Source organism: Bufo bufo, chromosome 3 (genome assembly GCF_905171765.1).
Source record: "Bufo bufo chromosome 3, aBufBuf1.1, whole genome shotgun sequence".
NCBI lineage: Eukaryota > Metazoa > Chordata > Amphibia > Anura > Bufonidae > Bufo > Bufo bufo.
The window spans coordinates 255,906,512-255,928,284 of NC_053391.1; the positions used below are offsets into that span (position 1 = coordinate 255,906,512).

At 42.6% G+C, this 21,773-nt stretch overlaps 1 protein-coding gene across 1 annotated transcript; it reads right to left on the reverse strand.

Annotated features, from left to right (window-relative positions):
• Positions 1-1,484: 1,484 nt before the first annotated feature.
• LOC120993350 (gastricsin-like) lies at positions 1,485-21,517 on the reverse strand. The gene is made up of 9 exons (XM_040421876.1): positions 21,462-21,517; positions 14,312-14,471; positions 9,657-9,774; positions 8,971-9,089; positions 7,244-7,440; positions 7,034-7,141; positions 6,778-6,925; positions 6,287-6,385; positions 1,485-1,637 (listed from the first exon to the last, which is right to left on the reverse strand). Exons 1-9 carry the CDS (start codon positions 21,515-21,517, stop codon positions 1,485-1,487), a joined length of 1,158 nt encoding a protein of 385 aa, XP_040277810.1.
• Between the last annotated feature and the right edge of the window lie 256 nt (positions 21,518-21,773).

Sequence of the window (21,773 nt, forward strand, 5' to 3'; positions counted from 1 at the left end):
CCACAGAATGGTGGGGGAAATTTGGGGTGTGGAATTTAGTTTAAAGTACTCTTGCAAAGAGGCTCTGAGCTGGTTGGTGTGGGAAGGGTCTGCAATCAGTGTCTTGTTGAGACGCCAGCTCCATTCCCTCTATTTTTATTTTTTTAACTGTAATACGCCCCTATACGCTTTCACCAGAAATAACTTCAACAGTGCAGTGCGTATATATGTTTCTTTTTTTACTGTAATACGCCCCTATACGCTTTCAACAGAAATAACTGCAACAGTGCAGTGCGTATAGATTTTTCATTTTTTACTGAAATATGCCCCTATACGCTTTTACTAGAAATAACTGCAGAAGTGAAATGCGTATATATTTTTCTTGTAGTACTGAATAAGATACTAAGATATAAGCCTCTAAAGGCATTTCAACACTTGCAGCCCAATAACAAATAACTGGAATGACAGAGCTGTCTAATGGTTATTTGGATCCCCAAATAATCGTTCTCTGCTCTTGTAAATCACTTTCCTATCATTGTCCCTATCACCTTCTGACGTCTCTCCCTGCACTAAGATGCTGTGAAATGATTCCTCCCTATCCTTTCCCAGCACTTATAATTAGTTTTTTCTGTCTTTTTTTCCCCACAATGGTTTTTCCACTTGCTGTCCCTAGCGCCTTCACACGTCTGTCCCTGCACTCTGAACGCTGGAAAATGGTAGAATCTAAAATGGCTGCCGTATTTATAGGGCTGTGACATCACAGGGCTGGCTGGCTGCTGATTGGCTGCATGCAGGCATGTCAATCTGGGTGATCCCGCCTTCCCAGATTTCCTTGCCCCATGTCCTCAGATGTGTAGCCGCCATTTTAGGAAAATTGCGATTCGTTACCATGAAGCGCAAGAAAATTCGCATTTGTTGCAAATCGAATTTTTCCTGAAATTCTAAACGAATTCCACTTCGTCAGCTTCGATTCTCTCATCTCTAAATATTATATGCAATATGTGTATCATAGAAGGTAGAGATAAGCTATTACTAGAAATTTAGAAACTCACAAAGGGAATGTTTAGAAAATGTTTTATTTGCATAAATTTGTGTAGTAGAAGGTTTCACTCAATGTTTTTCTGTTATTATATGCCTTATACATGTACAATATAGATCAATAATGGCCATCACTCTGGTACCAAGTGCTCAGTGGTAGGGAAACATCCACAACAATAGTGAAGGCAAAACCACGGTACACTTATGATGTTGAAAGCAGACCTGTGACAGTATAAGAGTGCTGTGGTTTTCCCTTCTCTATTATACATGTACAATGGCGTTCATATTACAGTAATAAAATAATCAGATTGTATTGGAAAATGTATGTTGTGGGAAAAATTTTTTGTCATGGCATTTTTTTTATTTCATAGTTAATAGCTTTTACATTACTTTCTCTTCCATGGTACTAGTTCCTAAGCCAAGTCTGCGCCAATTTTCATATGAAAAAGATACGTAACCGCAGGGTTTTATGCTGATTGTGCAAATCCAACTCTGTTGTAACCCATATCAAAAACAGAGTAGTACTGGCGGAGGAAGACATCACCCAGAATCCAGAAGGGTTGACCATTTGGAGATGCCAGGTAGGTCACTTGTACTTGAACACTGCAGTAGCCATTGCTCTGCAAATTAAAAGCATAATATACTGAGATGAGTGAATTCAATATTACCATAAAATAATGTTATCCTCACCAATTTGAACTAACATAATGAAGACAAAAAAGACACATCCATAAAAATCGGGATAAGCAGCCATCATTGTGTGTGGGACTGTCTAAGATCTGATTTTCACAATTAAAAGAAGTCTGACAGCAGTTTGGACCATGCTAAGCTGCTAACAGTGATAGGTGTAGTACAAATATTACTTTTGTGGAGCTTATAATATGAGTAATGTCTGGGATGCTCAACCTGTGGCCCTCCAACTGTTGTAAAACTACAACTGCCACCATGCCCTGCTGCAGGCTGATAGCTGTAGACTGTATAAACCTAAAATGTCGTTCGACAAACAACAATTGAATGCCCAATATATTAAAAGTATATTTTTACTTCATAATAGTAAATAATACATAATAATAGAAATATAAAGAATAACAAAAAAGTGATACATTTTAAAGAGTCAGCGGAAAAACTCCGGATGCCACAGTCCCCCGGGCCTGTGTCTCTATAACCCACCACAAGATAGAACACATGTAGGGCATGTGTGGGATACGCAATATGGTGATAGAGCAGAAAAGAAGGGGATATATAATATATACCCAGTGCGGTAATCTAATCTGTAATCATCACCTAGATGCGTGGCTGCAGGATGAGACACATGGATCCTAATGTGTCACAATGTAAACACGGACAAAAAATGTAAGTATATAATAAGTTGCCCATATAGGGTACTCAAAATGAATGAGACCCCAAGAACCAGATCAACAAAAAAAGCTGTAAGCAAAAGAACTCAACCTGAGGTATAAGATGATAGATCACAACATACCCTGAGACATGGTGGAGGGCAGAGACAGCAGGCACAGGACAGGCAAAGGACCCCGACGCGCGTTTCGCCTCAGCTTCGTCAGGAGGTAATGTGAGTGTGGCCATAAGCTCCTATTTATATCCCCCATGCAGCCTCGGGCATAATATAATATAATAAAGTGCAGCAGCTGGTACCTACTATTGAACGCTCCTGCCCGATGATGCACGCCGAGCCAAACATGGCGGCGCCGCATTCATCAGGAGGAGGGGTGGAACGCAAGCCATGCGTTCCAGCCCGCCTCCCAAGGAAACGTAGCGGCGTCCTCACGTGACCCGGCGCACAGCGCATTAAGGCATAGCGTTGCATCAGCCATACAAAGCAAAATAAGGTTAGAAAAAAAGGCTAAGGGCTCTTTCACACCTGCGTTATTGTCTTCCGGCATAGAGTTCCGTCGTCGGGGCTCTATGCCGGAAGAATCCTGATCAGGATTATCCTAATGCATTCTGAATGGAGAGTAATCCGTTCAGGATGCATCAGGATGTCTTCAGTTCCGGTACGGAACGTTTGTTGGCCGGAGAAAATACCGCAGCATGCTGCGCTTTTTGCTCCGGCCAAAAATCCGGAACACTTGCCGCAAGGCCGGATCCGGAATTAATGCCCATTGGAAGGCATTGATCCGGATCCGGCCTTAAGCTAAACGTCGTTTCGGCGCATTGCCGGAGCCGACATTTAGCTTTTTCAGAGTGGTTACCATGGCTGCCGGGACGCTAAAGTCCTGACAGCCATGGTAAGTGTAGCGGGGAGCGGGGGAGCAGTGTACTTACCGTCCGTGCGGCTCCCCGGGCGCTCCAGAGTGACGTCAGGGCGCCCCAAGCGCATGGATCACGTGATCGCATGGATCACGTCATCCATGCGCATGGGGCGCTCTGACGTCATTCTGGAGCGCCCGGGGAGCCGCACGGACTGTAAGTATACCGCTCCCCCGCTCCCCGCTCCTACTATGGCAACCAGGACTTTAATAGCGTCCTGGGTGCCATAGTAACACTGAAAGCATTTGGAAGACGGTTCCGTCTTCAAATGCTTTCAGTACACTTGCGTTTTTCCGGATCCGGAGTGTAATTCCGGCAAGTGGAGTACACGCCGGATCCGGACAACGCAAGTGTGAAAGAGGCCTAAGTCTGCATAGGGGGTATCACAGGACGACTCAAATGCATCTGAGTACATATTTATATTGTTCTCATTGTCCGGAGAGAGGCATGATCATATAAAGATAAATATAAATAAATATAATTATAAATACAAATACAGAATGGATATCATAAATAGGCAGTATCTCAGTCAATGTAAAGTAAGATATACATATAGGTATATGCCAGGGCTTTTTTTCTCAGAGAAAAGGTGGTGGAACTCACCCCCCCTCCCCTGGCCATGCCCCTACCCAACCCTAGGACCGCCCCCCCTACCCGCCCCTAAGACCGCCCCCTACCCACCCCTAGGACCGCCCCCTCTACCCAACCCTAGGACCGCAAGTAAAATTTGTTGGGGGGGGGGGGCTATAAAAGTCCAGCCCAGCAAAGAAACCCCCCAGATGGGGATGGCACTGGATCTGGGGATGGCACTGTTAATGGGGGGATCTGAGGATGGCACTGTTATGGGGTGGAGGATCTGGGGATGGCATCCACAGATCCCCCATCCTATAACAGTGCCATCCACAGACCCCCCCTCATCCTATAACAGTGCCATCCACAGACCCCCCCACCCCATAACAGTGCCATCCACAGACCCCCCCACCCCATAACAGTGCAATCCAGAGACCCCCACACCCCATAACAGTGCCATCCACAGACCCCCCCACCCCATAACAGTGCCATCCACACACCCCCCCACCCCATAACAGTGCCATCCACAAACCCCCCCACCCCATAACAGTGTCATCCACAGACCCCCCATTGCCGCTCCAGTACAGTTATACAATGTGTAATTAAATGAATAATGATTCCTGCTGCCCCTCAGTAGTATAACATTCAATGTATTTGTACTCACAGCCGGCTACTGTTATCGTAATCCAGGCCGGCCGGGCAGACGAGCGGCAGCGTCACGGACTGACGTCACGTGAGTGCGCCGCCTACTTTATGAATGAAGCAGGCGGCCCAGGCAGGTGACGTCAGTCAGTGACGCTGCCGCTCGTCTACTCGGCCGGCCTGGATTACGATGTCAGTAGCCGGCTGTGAGTACAAATACATTGAATGTTATACTACTGAGGGGCAGCAGGAATCATTATTCATTTAATTAAACATTTTATAAGTCTCTACTGGAGCTGCGGGGCCGGAGCACAGTGAACGCACCGGCCCCCAGCTCCTCCTCCCAGTCCCTCCCCGCTGATACATCGCAGCTTGCGATGTCAAAAGGTGGCGGAACGCCGTTCCGGTGCGTTCCGCCAGAAAAAAAGCCCTGGGTATATCCCAGACATACATCATAACAATATATATCATTACTATTCATATCAAAACCATACATCATCAATCATTACTATCCCTATCCACATCCACATCAATACCATACATCAACCTTCGCACGGTGGAGGACAGCATACACCACACACCTCATAACTTACCAAAATCTACAATATCACCACCACATGGTTAATACATGCTCCATAAATCAATGAAACACAAATTCATGACGCAAAATATCGTATAAGGTCATGAGAATATCAATAATGCAGAGGTAAAACAATGATGCATGTATGCCCCCACCATGCGACAACACTTCCAACATCCACACCAAAAATAAATAAAAATAAATAGACATCATACATATCCAAAAGTGTACCCTATACCAAAATACCATAGAATAGTGGCATTCTGCAATAGGATCATCAAACATGTATATTGAACGAGTATCGAGCATGATCACATAAGTTAACGACACATATGTTGCATCTAGAGCATGATTATGTTATAATCGTACGCTATAGTCTGATAGCTGTAGACTGTCTGGGAATGCTGGGAGTTGTAGTTTTGCAACAGCTTGAGGGCCGCAGGTTGAGCATGCCTGAGTTATGTGAACATGTTATTCTGTTATTCTGCACTAGAGGTGGAGCTTCACAGTGAATTGCTCTCTCAGTTTTTGCTGCTGTTCCTAGCTCTCACCTAGTGCTGTCAGTAGTTTAGTATGGTGAAAACTATTAAAATAAGTGCTCATGCAAATTGAATTTTATTGGCTAGTACTGTAGCTCCATCTGCCTCAGATTATACTCCTAATATGCTCTTTAGGGTTTTATACTTTACTAGAGGCACAGGTACCAGACACTGGTCTATATTTGTTGGGCACGTTGCTTTACTGTGTGCATTACTTGAAACTTGGGTGTCAATCACTTCATAGAAAAGGGGAATCTAAGATATAATTTGCACTTTGAAGTGTAAAGGTTCAGTTTTAGTACGTTTTCTTGTTACTATCTTTGAATATGGCAGACATTTACTGTTTTTCACAGCACCTTATATGACTTGGATCTTTTCATGAACCAACATTTCTGCAGGTTCCAACGGGCTACATTGTGTGTGTAAGGTCACATTTATCTGTGTTAAAGGCTGTATTGGGGGCTTCTGTCACAGATTGTGTCAACCCTATAATAGAGCAGAACATTGGAAATGAAGAATGGCAATAGGAATGTGGCCCTAGAGCGAATGAACTAAATTATTAGTTGTAGATAAATATATAAAAGATGGTATTTAAAATCATATACATACAAATATCAACAATGTTTAACCTTTCATTGTTCATATGAATGTGAATGCAAAAACAAGGTACCTGGTAAATATAGGCAGAAGGAGAAATGGGGAACTGCACACCGTTGATGGTGAAGCTGATGGTTGGAAGGTTCTGCACGTTGTTACAGTTCACAAAGTACTATGAATGAAAAGGCAGACTGATGATGTCCTATTAGTTTACATATTAAATATGATTAATTATACAACATGTTAATTGTAGAAAGTTTTTTGACATACAAGTTTTTTGCTTTTTTTATCTATTTACACAATGTAAATATAGAACTTATTTCACATATCTAACTTCCTTTGATGCAGATCTGTCAGCCTAATATGCTGCTCTATGTAAGGGTAGCATATTATAGCGACAGGTCTATACTGTTAGCATCTAAAGCTGCACAAGAAATAAATCAAAAAAATACACTGCTCTCATAGTTCATAGTTTGACCAGAGCACTCAATCTGCCTCCCCCAGACCCTCAAAATGGTAATTGATCGGCTACAGCGCATATTCATGTTCTGTGACCATTCTCACCTCTCCATTCTGGCTATTTTGAGCACCAACATACTGAAGGAAGGTTCCCATAAACTGTTGTGGTATAGTAAGGCGAGCAGTTCCAGTATCCACCATGGCTTGACAACCCTGGCTACACCAACCTGTTGCTTGTCCATTGAAGGAAAACCTGAAATACATTAGTTTTGCAGGTCACTGTAAGAGTTTTGTGGGTCATTACTGTACGAATACAATGGTCTCCCATAACAAGCTTACAATTGTCCCAAAAATTACTTACTCATCAATTGCAACCTGCCAGTACAGCTCCTGAGTGACAGGTGCCCAAGTGATTTCACCAGAATATAGGTTGTTGTCGACACCACCAAAAACGATCATCGCCGGTTGACTGCTAAAAGATAGTAAAGCCTATAAGTGTTAACTTTCTCAGTTAACATTACCCTCCCCCCCAAAAAAAAAAAAACACACACACACGATAACCAAAACATACCTGCCCATGTAGATACTGAAAACTGGGTAAGTGAGCAGATTTTGGTGCACCATGCCCTGCATAGCAGTGGTGGCACCATCATAAGAAAGAGCAGGGTAGGCCATTCCAAAGATTCCTTCAAAGCCAGCATACACAAAGTTGGAGCCTTCATTCACACTTAGCCCAATCTCTTGATTTTTGATGGACAGGCCTTGTACCTATGTAAGAGAAGGTGATGCTTTTCCTAAATTTTTCTGCTATTACTCTATTTTACATAGTTAAAACAGAGCTTGGGCTTGCACATTTTAGGAACAGTTTACTAACTTAGTGACTTTTTACATCTCAAATATCTGCATTAATGAGGACCTGTCACTCATTATTGATATGTGTGTTTTAGTAAATTCCTGCATTCCCCATGAAATAACAACTCTTGAACATCTGTTTTTATAACTGTGCATTGTACCATTCCTCTATCACTGCAACTAGAAACCAATCTAAATTGACACATTGGTGTTGGAATAACAGATGAATAGAACAACACAGAGTTCTTAGAAAGGATGCTGCAAAATTGTAATATTCTGGGATACAATTATTTACTAAAACAGACATGCCAAAAGTAGTGACATATCTTCGTTAATCCCTTCTACCCCAGAGGTTTTTTTTGTTTTTAAGTTTTTGTTTTGCGCTACCTACCTGCCCAGAGCCATCACTTTTTTATTTTTCCGTTCACATAGCTGTATGAGGGCTTGGTTTTTGCAAGGCAAGTTGTGCTTTCCAACATCACCATTTAATATTGCATATGATGTAGTGAAAAGCAGGAAAAACATTCCAAATGGGGTGAAATTTAAAAAAAAAAGCAATTCCGCCACAGTTTTGCAGGTTTTTAATTTACGATGTGCGATACAACTGACCAGTTACTTTCATTCTACAGGTCAGTATGAATCTGGAGATACCTTATATGTATAGTTTTTCTTGCTTTTTTATTTATTTATAACAAGCAATCATTAGATTGCTATTCTCATAGACCCCCATTGGAGTCTATGAGAAAATTACTAGTTTCCTATGGAGCCCATAGGAAGGGCTCCAGAGGAAATACTGAGCAGCAGCCTCTTGTCATTCACAAAGACAGGGGTTGCTGCACACAAGCTCCAGTTCCTCCGATCGCATGTTCAGATGCCATGGTCAGGATTGACCACGGCATCTGAAGTGTAAAATGTCCACGGCCAGCATTACCACCAGTTGCAGACATTAGCCACTATTGTCTGCTATAAAAAACAGCAGACACCCCGCGGCTATGGCGCCTGCTCCTCCATCTTTAAAGACACGGTCCGCGCCAAACTATTATGGCACTGGTTGGGAAGGGGTTAAGGGGAGTGTTCACGAATACATAATTTTTAACAGGTGCCAGCAGCCTGCCTCCCCGACTGAAAGGATCATACCTGCTCCACACGCTTGACCTCCATGCTGGCTCCCATTTCTCCATCTTCCAGTCTGGAACAAATCACCGCTGAAGCCAGCGGTTGGCTGAAGAGGATAAGGTGACCATGCCCATGACGGCAAGGAAGAAAACAAACCAAGGACCGAAGGATGGAGACGCAGGATCCATTGCAGAGGACTGAAGTGGTGAGGAGCAGGTAAGTATAATCCTTTCAGTAGGGGAGGTAGGCACCTGTTATACATTCCTGGACAACCCATTTAAGGATAAAAGTTAAGGCACCAGTTAAGAAGTATTCTGATACATTACTTACAGTTACAGTATCATATCCAAGGATACCAGTAAGACTGCCAGCACCATACACCATGTTAAACCGCTGATTATTTGAGGTATAGGTGGAGGACTCGCTTGGGTTGAAAAGTGGGCGGTTCTCTAAAAAAGCAAAAAATTCTTTATTCAGTTAAATTACCTACATTTTGAGAAATAACTGAAAAAAGGTATAATACTTTTCAAAAAAATATCGTCAAGAGATTTTATTAACAAGCATTTTCACACAGTAAAAATAAAAAGCAGGTTCCACTGTCAAAACCCTATTGAAACGGGGTATATATAGGCATCACATCTGCAGTGTACAAAAAAAAAATCATAGGGCCTCAACAAAACTCAGTATGTGCACCTGCCAACTGACAGCTTTAACAAATGTCAGAGTTGAAATCACATCAAAGTTGAAGTCCACTGTTATTTCAAAATATGTTTTATGAGGATTAGAACTTAGTATGTTTGATAATTATTTTTATGATATAATCTATATAAAATTGTTTTAATTAATAAAGTTCTTTGGAATTTTATATTTTTATATTAAAAATAATTGTCATAAGGAACTGGCAACAAGAACTGAGTAATATTTAGAAAATGTATTTGTGAACCGAGACTCATTTTTGTACTTTGGCTATTATTGCCCCATTGCATATTTTTCATATGATCCTCACAAATACTCACGGCAGGCTTCAGTCTGGCAGTAAGTTGAAGCAACCCAAAGATTGGATGACCCTGTATCAAACAGTACCAAAAAGTTTTGTGGTGGTGTTCCGACACTAATTTGTCCAATGTCACAAGCCTGGAACAGAGAAAACACAGGGAGTCATTTATTAGGACTGGCGTTTTAGACAGCAGTCTTAATGACCCTTGTATCTGGCGGTGGATCCGCCGAAGTTATGAAGAGGCGCCGGCCTCTACATAACTTCAGCACATCCAGTGCCAGTCTAAATGTAAGACAGATTCCGAGTTGGAATTATGAATGAAATGGGTCTGCCGGCCCATCCCCTTCCCCGCCCACACCACGTCCACTGTTTTAGACCTGGTGTGAATGGGGAAAAGTCACAGATTGCGGCACAGCTAATCGTTGCACCACAATCTGTGCCTGAAATACGTCTAATATAGGCATATTTCAGGATAATAATAAACGATTACGAACCCTACAGTGTTTAATAAAGCTTCATAAAATATTATATTAAAAGTTATGTAAGATCAGAAAATGACATTCTTTATATCAGTTTTTATTATAAATAAACTATATACTTTGTTCTATATAAAAAAAATCTTGAAGTTTTTTCACACTGGTCGGCATATCAGTTACATCAGATTGTTTCCTGTAGCTCACATGTCAGCTTTATATAGATTGAGAAAGAATGTGAAGAGTCATTACATTATTATTAGATGCTGGGCAAGTCTATTACAGGTCTATTGTACTGTTCGAGGCCTAGATAAGGTACTTTAGTAACACTGTAAACTGTATATTCATATAAGGCTGTCTATGCATATCTCCTGTAGCATTGTGGACTGTGAGGGAAGGTCTGTAGTTCTATCAGTTCTTGGAGACTTTTAAATGGGAGGTCTCACCTGGAACATTGGTGGCATCTCCCTGGGAGTTGTCAGGTCCATCACTGGGACCCACACCTATCTCTAGAACAAAGCGCCCAAAGTTTGGCAGAGCGCACCTTACCATTCCATTCACTTTTATGGCCGAGCCACCACTTGGCTATTTTTGGCACTCCCATAAAAATGAATGGTGGGCAGCCTACATGTGCGGCGCACTATTGTTCTATTTGAGAGCTGCGAGACAGACCCACCTAACATCCACACCTGTCTGACATGTGGCATACCCTAGCAATATGCCATCAATGTTCCAGGTAAGACAACCTTTTTAATAATCTATGACATTTCTCTGTCAATTGACTTCCATTCACCTCAGCCACAAAGCACACACACCCTGCTGTACTGGCAGTACAGGAAATGTGTGCCTCCAAAATAGCCACCACAGAAAACAGAATCTTTAGCAGACTTATCTCATTATTTAATTAATGTAATTATTTTATTATTTAATTAATAAGTCTAGAAAGAAAGGTAGAAAATTAGAACTGATAAAAAAAATTCCTGGAAAAAGTTTTTGGGGGGTCATTTATTATACTGAAATACGCCTATATTAGGCATATTTCAGGTACAGATGGTAACGCAATGGTCAGTTGCACCGCTATCTGCAACTTCTCCCCGCTCCTGCCAGGTCTAAGTAGGCGTGGATTGGTAGGTAAGGGGACGGGATGGCAGGCCTATCTCATTCATCATTTTCAACTCTTGTTTTCGGTGTAGAAAATTGTCTAAATGTAAGACAGCTAGGAAGCTGTCTTACATTTAGAACTGGCACTGGAGGAGTCGAAGTTATGGAGACCTGTGCCTCTTCATAACTTCAGCGTATCCTCTGCCAGTGCAGGGTCTAAAACGCCAGTCTTAATAAATGTGCCGCATTTATATGATACCGCATACATTTTGCTTTGGCTAATGCTGATGTCTTTTTTCTGAGAAGTACCACATCAGGATGCTGAGCAGTGCTGGTACACCTCCCAGCCAGTCAACGTGATTCCAGAACTGTGATATAAAGGGTTCAGTGACACTATACTGCTATTAGCTAGTGATTATGGCTAGGTCTCAGTGTGTGTTTCTGTATCTCTGATCTTTTCATTTCCAAATTCTTTCCTGGCTTTACCTTTGACTAACTTCATGTCCTATTTTATGGTGTTTTCTACAACTGAACACTGGTGACTAAACTGCTTAATTGTGGCCATGCTCTAAGCTTGGTATCATACCAGAAGCATAACACGAACCCATATATAATGGTGCTCCACTTACTTGCAAATACCATAATTATTTAGGGAGTTTTTGTCACATATAAAGGAGTTCTTTAGGCTTTTTAAAAAAAAGTGGCCATTCTTCTAACCTGTGGAAGAAAGATCATTTGGTAAATACTTACCCATCTCTTGCTCTGCTGTTGTCATCATCCCCACTGCGCTCACACAGGCTGTGGGCTCTTCCACCCAGGTCCTGGCCGGATGTGTGCAGTCTTTTCCTGTTCAGCTGAATAATAGTAAATGCAGTTGAACAGGAAGAGAAAGGCACATACAGTCAGGTCCATAAATATTGGGACATCAACATAATTCTAACATTTTTGGCTCTATACACCATCACAATGGATTTGAAATGAAACGAACAAGATGTGCTTTAATTGCAGACTGTGCTTTAATTGCAGACTTTAATTTGAAGGTATTTATATCCAAATCAGGTGAACGTTGTAGGAATTACAACAGTTTGCATATGTGCCTCCCACTTGTTAAGGGACCAAAAGTAATGGGACAGAATAATAATCATAAATCAAACTTTCACTTTTTAATACTTGGTTGCAAATCCTTTGCAGTCAATTACAGCCTGAAGTTTAGAACGCATAGACATCACCAGATGCTGGGTTTCATCCCTGGTGATGCTCTGCCAGGCTTCTACTGCAGCTGTTTTCAGTTCCTGCTTGTTCTTGGGGCGTTTTCCCTTCAGTTTTGTCTTCAGCAAGTGAAATGCATGCTCAATCGGATTCAGGTCAGGTGATTGACTTGGCCATTGCATAACATCCCACTTCTTTCCCTTAAAAAACTCTTTGGTTGCTTTTGCAGTATGCTTTGGGTCATTGTCCATCTGCACTGTGAAGCGCCGTCCGATGAGTTCTGAAGCATTTGGCTGAATATGAGCAGATAATATTGCCCGAAACACTTCAGAATTCATCCTGTTGCTTTTGTCAGCAGTCACATCATCAATAAATACAAGAAAGCCAGTTCCATTGGCAGTCATACATGCCCAAACCATGACACTACCACCACCATGCTTCACTGGTGAGGTGGTATGCTTAAGATCATGAGCAGTTCCTTTCCTTCTCCATACTCTTCTCTTCCCATCACTCTGGTACAAGTTGATCTTGGTCTCATCTGTCCATAGGATTTTGTTCCAGAACTGTGAAGGCTTTTTTAGATGTCGTTTGGCAAACTCTAATCTGGCCTTTCTGTTTTTGAGGCTCACCAATGGTTTACATCTTGTGGTGAACTCTCTGTATTCACTCTGATGAAGTCTTCTCTTGATTGCTGACTTTGACACACATACACCTACCTCCTAGAGAGTGTTCTTGATCTGGCCAACTGTTGTGAAGGGTGTTTTCTTCACCAGGGAAATAATTCTTCGGTCATCCACCACAGTTGTTTTCCGTGGTCTTCCGGGTCTTTTGGTGTGGCTGAGCTCAGTGGAGCGTTCCTTCTTTTTAAGAATGTTCCAAACTGTTGTTTTGGCCATGCCTAATGTTTTTGCTATCTCTCTGATGGGTTTGTTTTGTTTTTTCAGCCTAATGATGGCTTGCTTCACTGATAGTGACAGCTCTTTGGATCTCATCTTGAGAGTTGACAGCAACAGATTCCAAATGAAAATAGCACACTTGAAATGAACTCTGGACCTTTTATCTGCTCATTGTAATTGGGATAATGAGGGAATAACACACACCTGGCCATGGAACAGGTAATAAGCCAATTGTCCCATTACTTTTGGTTCCTTAATAAGTGGGAGGCAAACTGCCGTAATTCCTACACCGTTCACCTGATTTGGATGTAAATAACCTCAAATTATAGGTGACAGTCTGCAGTTAAAGCACATCTTGTTCATTTCATTTCAAATCCATTGTGGTGGTGTATAGAGCCAAAAATGTTAGAATTGTGTCCCAATATTTATTGACCTGACTGTATCAGCCTGTGTGAGTGCAGTAGGGATGGTGGTAACAGCAGAGTAAAGGAGGGGTAAATATTAACCAAACAATTTCATCCACAGATTACAGGAAAGGCTAGTTTTTATAAAAAGCCCAGAGAACCCCATTAAATTATTTTTTCTTACTATGATTAAACACAGAGTGATAAGGTGTAAATTATGTAAAATTGATTATAAAGGTGTTGTCAACTACAACTCAGTCAACTACAAATTTGAGAGCACTGTCTACTTGCCAGTGCCTGAGCTATTGCCGAACAGCTCATGTGGGACTGCCACCAATTAGCTAGCGATGGCCTTTCCTGAGGATGGACCATCACTTAATAAAAGGTGAACAACCCCTATATAAGCCACACTGAGGAATACATGTGGGTGAGTACATTCCATTTACATGAGGAATATAAAAACAATATATTCTGGCACTAAATAAAAAAAAATCTCACATGGCTACAAACTGAGACAACAGTAAGTTCTTAACACATTTTAGTTAATGTGGTAATATTAGCTGATAGCAATAGATTTGTAAAAATATTTACATCCATATACATTCGCTCATAGGCCACTGCAAAGTCATTCTTGTGGTGGTTGAAGCTGTATTTCATGGCTGGATCCCACTTGTGTGTTTTCAGAAACTGCTCCAGAACGCCTTTCTCCTTCATCTTCTCCCTTATAGATTTTGTTCTTGTCAGAGGGACTCTGATTGATGAGAGTGGATTGATGAGTATTTTGCATAACATATAGATATAACCTTCATGCCTGAGTAGTTTTGAAGTAGTTGAGGAATTAAACTACTCACTGACAGTTCTATAGCAATTGGTTTTATTTCTAGCTGAGCAATGGGAAAGATTTATTAATCCTGTCTAAATTGTAGACAGTGTAAGTTTCGACAGGCTGTCTACAGATGCATCAGATGGATCACAGTGGCTCAGGATTCCTCAAGTTCCTGGAAATACACTTTTATGTAACTTTATACCCCCTATTGGTTGGCTTATTTTGAGCCCAAAGTTTGGAGCCATTTTGCCTTAAGCCATGTCCCCTTTTCCATTAAGGCACACTGGTAAATGATGACATCCTGGCAGAATAGGCACTGTGGATATTTAAAATGAGATGCAGCAAATTGTGTAATATCTTGGCACAATTTACCTCAGAATTCAAGCACAGCCTGAAAAGTAAATGTGGGCCATTGTGTCTACGCTGTTGATGATGCTGTATGACATACCGTAACTGTACATACATATCTAAATGTAAGCAGAAACAAAAATGTGTTTTACGATTAATCAGTACTGATAGTTTTGGGACCTAGGCCTGGGGTATCCTGATTATGAAACTACTGCCTATAGCTCTGAAAGAGCTGTTCCCACCCCTAAGAGGGTTAGCACGTGCTATAGGTCAGTGCTTCTCAACATTTTCATGCCAAGTATCCCTTATTTCAAACCGATTAATCCCAAAGTAGTAAACAGTGACAAATAATAACCATATTAAGATATTCTCCCGATGCTGTCACAGGCTCTGTTATAAGCATCTGTCAGCAGTTCCTTTAGATTTGACGGAAAGAATAGCATACATTATAAGAGGCATTTTTTCTACTAGCACGTTATAAGGGGTTATTTATGTACTGGCAGCCATTATAGGGGCAGACAGTATTGCCACACATTATAAGGGGGTATATTTTGTACTGGCATCTATAATAATAAAATCCCTGTGTGAGTGCGCTGTGTCCGTGTGTGTGTCACCAGTTTTGCACTGGGCATGCGCGGCATTCAATCAGGACACAGTGCTCCACACGGACACAGCACTACACACAAGTTTCCATGCAGGGTGTCACCCTATGGGCAGGCCACAGCTCACCCACCGCCGTCTGCTTCTACCACAGCTCCCCCGCCGCCATCCGCTCCTGCCACAGTTCCCCCTCTGCCGTCCAGCCAGTGCACATGCGCTGCCTTCGCCGCACGGGGTGTGGTCTGTACGGACGGTGGATGGTGTGGACAGCGTGTTGGGGGCGGCGTTGATAGACCGGAGCGCGGTGTGATGATTGCTCTGCGCGCCGGCCTATTCTAGCGCCCGCTATTGTAACGGGCATAATGTCTAGTACATTATAAAGGGTTAAACAATATCGGTCACAAAATACACATAGATTTACATTCACATATAGTGATCCTATGTGAAAAGTGTACCCTAAAATAACGTGCCTACTCAGTGTACATCAACATACACGAATCAAAGATAGATTAGTCTCCTAGTAGTAATATAGCCCACCATAATGCCTCCAATAGTAACAATTCCCCTTTCCACATTCCTAATGTGTGCCAGTACAAAAAATACTCCTTTATAATGTACACGAACCAAAAATAAACTGAGACTAAATGTTTTTTTGTAGCAAAATATAGATATACTTTATTGAATAATTGTCATAAAATATTAGATGTAATATATCGGTTAAAAAAGCAGACTACACCTGAGGGGACATAACACAATAAACCAGTAGGTGGAGGATAATAAAAAACAACCACAATTGGCTGGAATACACACTAGGTACACTGATGTATACAAAAATCACACAAATATCCAAGTCATATCAAAGTGTAAGTGCATATCTCTGTAAACATGAAGGAAATAACCATCAATACCCTAGAATTGGACCGTAAGCAGAGATGTATACATACATATAATTTAGTCACTTAAATGGTTGTGTCCACTGTTAGTGAACACAAACTCTATAACAAAGGTATCGCAACAAGTAAATGCAACAAATAATCCCTCTGTCACATATAGCAAATGGCCAAGTGTACTAAAGACATATAACATTTGCAGTCAACATATGGAGGAAGGCATTTTAGCCAAAATGCGCATCGGGGTACGTGGCTCTCCTGAGGTGGACACTACTGGTTTATGGGTATGTTATTCCATGGTGTGAGGTGTTTGTACAAGTGGTTGGTGCCTGCATATGTTATATGTCTTTAGTACACTTGGCCATTTGCTATATGTGACAGAGGGATTATTTGTTGCATTTACTTGTTGCGATCCCTTTGTTATAGAGTTTGTGTTCACTAACAGTGGACACGGCCATTTAAGTGACAAAGTTATATGTATGTATACATCTCTGCTTACGGCCCAATTCTAGGGTATTGATGGTTATTTCCTTCATGTTTACAGAGATATACACTTGCACTTTGATATGACTTGGATATTTGTGTGATTTTTGTATACATCAGTGTACCTAGTGTGTATTCCAGCCAATTGTGGTTGTTTTTTTATTATCCTCCACCTACTGGTTTATTGTGTTATGTCCCCTCAGGTGTAGTCCGCTTTTTTATCCGATATATTACATCTAATATTTTATGACAATTATTCAATAAAGTATATCTATATTTTGCTTCAAAAAAACGTTTAGTCTCAGTTTATCTTTGGTTCGTGTACATTATAAAGGGGTATTTTTTGTACTGGCACACATTAGGAATGTGGAAAGGGGAATTGTTACTATTGGAGGCATTATGGTGGGCTATATTACTACTAGGAGACTAATGGAGAACATGATTACTAGTATGGGCATGATGGAGACATTTTTACTTCTGGGGCACAATGGGGGACATTATTACTATTGGAGGCACTGTAGGGGCATGGTTACTACTAAGTGCACTATGGCAGAAAATTATAACTTTTGGTGGGACTTTGGGAAGCAATATTACTGTGGGGGCACCCTGACACAGTATCAGCTTAGCGCAATGAGTTTTGGGGGGGCACTATGTTTACGACACTATTAGTGTCAGGGGCACTATTTGCTGGGTGCAGTTATTTTTCAGGGCATGGTGTGAAAATAATTATTGAAGGTGGCACCATCTGTTTGGTACAAATATTTTCAGAGGGATTAGCTGTTTCTGCAGTACAGTACTGGCAAATGTCAATTGATGCCTTATGCAGCAGAAAGGCTAGGTGCGTCCACGGATTTAGATGTTCTCTTTCCTTATTTTCTACATTCAGACCAGAATGCCATTATGACATCTTTCAAACATGTCTAGTCTCTGCAGAGTTTGTCACACAGACATCTTAGGTTCCTACTTTTCCATCATGTTCCCCAGTTTCTGAACACTTCACCCTGCCCCAGGGCTGGGACAAGGCCATTTGGTGCCCAGGGCGAAGATGGCAAACTGCGCCCCCCCCCCCCCCCCCCCCCCCCCCCCCCCCCCCCCCCGTTTTTAAGAAAAAAATTAGTTTGTTATTTGTATTACATTATTTTCTTACTTTTTACAGTCTGTGTGTGAGTAGCAGCTAGTGAAGGCAGGCTCCTCGTGGCTTGTTCTTCACGCGCCGACACAGCTCCCTGTAGGCTGCGCGAGTCCTCCCTCTCTCACCTCACACCTCGCCTCCGGCGTGAGCCGCGTGACGTCACACGGCGCACGCCGGTGGTATCAACCAAATGAATCCTCCATGGGGGGGGGGGCGAGGAAACGCAGAGGAGGAAAGGGAGCCCGAGCCAGGAGCGCAGTCGGCACAAAATTCATAGGGGGAGAGAAGGAGCAGCGCTGACATGGCTGGTGTGGACGGTGTAGGCGGGTGCAGGAGCGCACTCAGCACAGCAAGCACAGCAAGTACAGCAAGTGGCGCTTGGCTAATGTGGTACAGTGAAGCTGTACACTGCTGGCACTTCACCTGCGCCCAGGGCCGCTGATAGAAATCATGGGGCCCCGTACAGCATACATGACGGGGCCCCCTTCAGCTCCACCCCCTGATCCCTCCTTCAGCCACACCCCTGGCCCCGCCCTTGGCCCCTCCCCAGACGCCGCCTTGAAACAACATGCAGATTTGTCTACAAGTGATATTTATGGCGCTGGGGGGTCGTCTGTGAATGGCGCTGTTATGGAGGGGATCTGTGAATGGCACTGTTATGGAGGGGATCTGTGAATGGCACTTTTATGGAGGGGATCTGTGGATGGCACTGTTATGGAGGGGATCTGTGGATGGCACTGTTATGGAGGGGATCTGTGGATGGCACTGTTATGGAGGGGATCTGTGGATGGCACTGTTATGGAGGGGATCTGTGGATGGCACTGTTATGGAGGGGATCTGTGGATGGCACTGTTATGGAGGGGATCTGTGGATGGCACTGTTATGGAGAGGATCTGTGGATCTGGCACTGTTATGGAGGGGATCTGTGGATGGCACTGTTATGGAGGGGATCTGTGGATGGCACTGTTATGGAGGGGATCTGTGGATGGCACTGTTATGGAGGGGATCTGTGGATGGCACTGTTATGGAGGGGATCTGTGGATGGCACTGTTATGGAGAGGATCTGTGGATCTGGCACTGTTATGGAGGGGATCTGTGGATGGCACTGTTATGGGGGATCTGTGGATGGCACTGTTATAGAGGGGGATCTGTGGATGACACATACCGACCTTACATTCAGCTCCTGCCTCCTCCCTCCACCCTCCAGTAACAAGTGCGGGCGGCAGCGCTCACTCACTGACGTCACGCGCCTGCGCCGCCTAGTGGGAGGAGAAGCGTGTGACGTCAGTGAGTGAGCGCCGCCCCCACACTGCCTGCTGTTACTGGAGATCGCCACTACGATATCAGCACATCAGCCTGATCCACCCCCTTTGATCTGCCGTTTCCAACTTGCGCTACCCCCGGAGCACCAGCCTGAGCGCTCGTTCGGCACAACAACACTGCAGCAGGAGGATCTCCCCGGCCTCCAGCGCACCAGCCGATTACAGCGCCGCCCAGAGAGGCTTCCCCCGTGACGTCACTGACTCAGTCCCCGCCCCTTTAACCTTTAGAAGCGCGCAGCAAAAAAATTAAAATGGCTCGGGAGTCGGCAGCCCGGGCCCCCCTGCCAGCCGGGCCCGGTACAACTGGGCCAGCTGTACTGGCCTATCAGCGGCCCTGCCTGCGCCCCCCTCCTGTCCGCAAATGGTAGCGCCCAGGGCACCCGCTCCTTCGGCCCCTGCCTTGTACCGGCCCTGCCCTGCCCCAACCAATACTGTGCCCACTGTGTTCCCCAATACTACACTGCAGAGGCAGATAGTCCCCCTGAAAATATTTGTATGTCACAGTAATTATTGATACATGGTGCTCTCAAAAATAATTGTGCCCCGCAAACATTGTTCCTGACAGTAATAGTGCTGTAAACATAGGTGGTCATTTACTATGGTGCAGATTGCAAAGGTTATTTGCACTGCAATCTATGACTTTGCACTGCAATCTTTGCCTCCTCCATTCACACACTGCACCTGCACTAAACTCCCAACAAAACAAGTGCAGATCATAGGTGTAGTGCGTTTGAATGGAGGAGGCCTCACATGAAGGTGATTTGTCTGGTCACATGACCCTCCATTGGCAGCCATTTTATGCACAGGACCTCTGTGTGGACAGCACAAATGACTTTGTAAACAAGGGAGCATACCTTACAAAATATAGAAAATGTTGCAGAATATCAACAAAGGCTATATTAGGAAGTTTCATATAACTATCTGACGAACACATTGGTCAACAGTAGCCAGAAAGTGGCCAACCCCTTAAAGTTATGTTTTTCTATTGTATCAAATACTTATTTCATGCAATAAAATGAAAATAAAATGAAAATGTATTATTTAAAAATCATACAATGTGATTTTCTGAGTTTGTTTTTAGATTCTGTCTCTCGGGTTGAAGTGTACCTGTGATACAAATTACAGACCTCTCCATTCTTTGTAAGTGGGAAAACTTGCAAAATTGCCAGTGTATCAAATACTTATTTCCCCACTGTATATGAAGGATCCAGTTCCTATACTACAAATATCTAAAAACAACTGTCAAAAAGTATGATTTCAATATCTAAATATAAATTGAGAAAATATAATTGAATGACACATCAGAAACCCTAAATATTATATGTATAACTAGTGTTGATCGCAAATATTCAAATCGCAAATTTTTATCGCGAATATCGGCACTTCGAGAATTTGCAAAGAATATTTATAGAAATATAGAATATAGTGTTATATATTCGTAATCGTGAATATTCTAGATTTTTTTTTTAACAGTAACCTCCCTTCCTGCTTGTGGGCCAATGAGAGGGCTGCAATATGTTTGTCAGAGCTTAACAACATCCCTAGCAACCAATAGGAAAGTTGCCTACCCCTTACTTTATAAGAAACTCCCCAGCAGCCATTTTCTGCAGTTTTTTACAGGTCTGAGAGAGAGAGAAGTGTCATTGCTGTGCTCTGTGCTTTCACCTGGATCCTATTCCTTATCCAATTACATTAGATAGTTAGCTCATATATATAATACAGATAGTTAGTGGGAGATAGTCAGTGTAGGTTAGATAGTGATATAGTGTAGCTGATAGGTTCCAGTGCAGGGTGTTAGGTAGTGTGATAGGAATTACTGTTTCTCTGCTGTCCATACATACATGCTACAGACATAGTGCTGTGATGTCACAACAATACTCCCAATCAGTAATATCTACTCAGACCTGATAAAATGTGAAGTTGCATGTATTGCACAAAAAATATGTGCATCATTAGTGGCGATTTGTGCAATCGCGAAAATAATGACTTGAGAGTACAAATTCTAGAATTCGCTAATTTATTGCGAATATTATGCCAATAAAATCGCAAAATATTGCGAAAACTAATATTGCCTATGACGCTCATCACTATGTATATCTGAATATTAAAAATTGGGGTACAAATATCTGTATGTACAGACCTGACCAAGCCCTCTGACAGCTGGAGACAAACCAGCGCAAGGATCAACCACTTCATGGTTACAGAATGGAAACACCAGCGTTCAAAATACCTTCTGAGTGAACTTGTGAGACACTTGACTTTGCCTTTTATACATGAAAAACATCCTTGCGTTATCGCTTGTAAATATTTTCATATAACTTTCCACAAATGTTCTTGATTACTAGGTTTACTTTGGAACCCTGAAACATTTTCTATCAACCAATTCCTAACAATTTTATCAACTGTAATCAGATGTAAGCAGCTATCCTATAAGTCAATGTTCAACTCTTTA

Bases quoted from the DNA above. Each gene is read 5' to 3' on its own strand.
- LOC120993350 (XM_040421876.1), bottom strand. From the start codon at position 21,517: ATGAAGTGGTTGATCCTTGCGCTGGTTTGTCTCCAGCTGTCAGAGGGC. The intron at 9,090-9,656 runs GTGAGTATTTGT...TTGCTTTTTTAG, and splicing joins CTGCCAGACTGAAGCCTGCC to AGAACCGCCCACTTTTCAAC. The intron at 1,638-6,286 runs GTACCTTGTTTT...TTTAATTTGCAG, and splicing joins CTTCTGCCTATATTTACCAG to AGCAATGGCTACTGCAGTGT.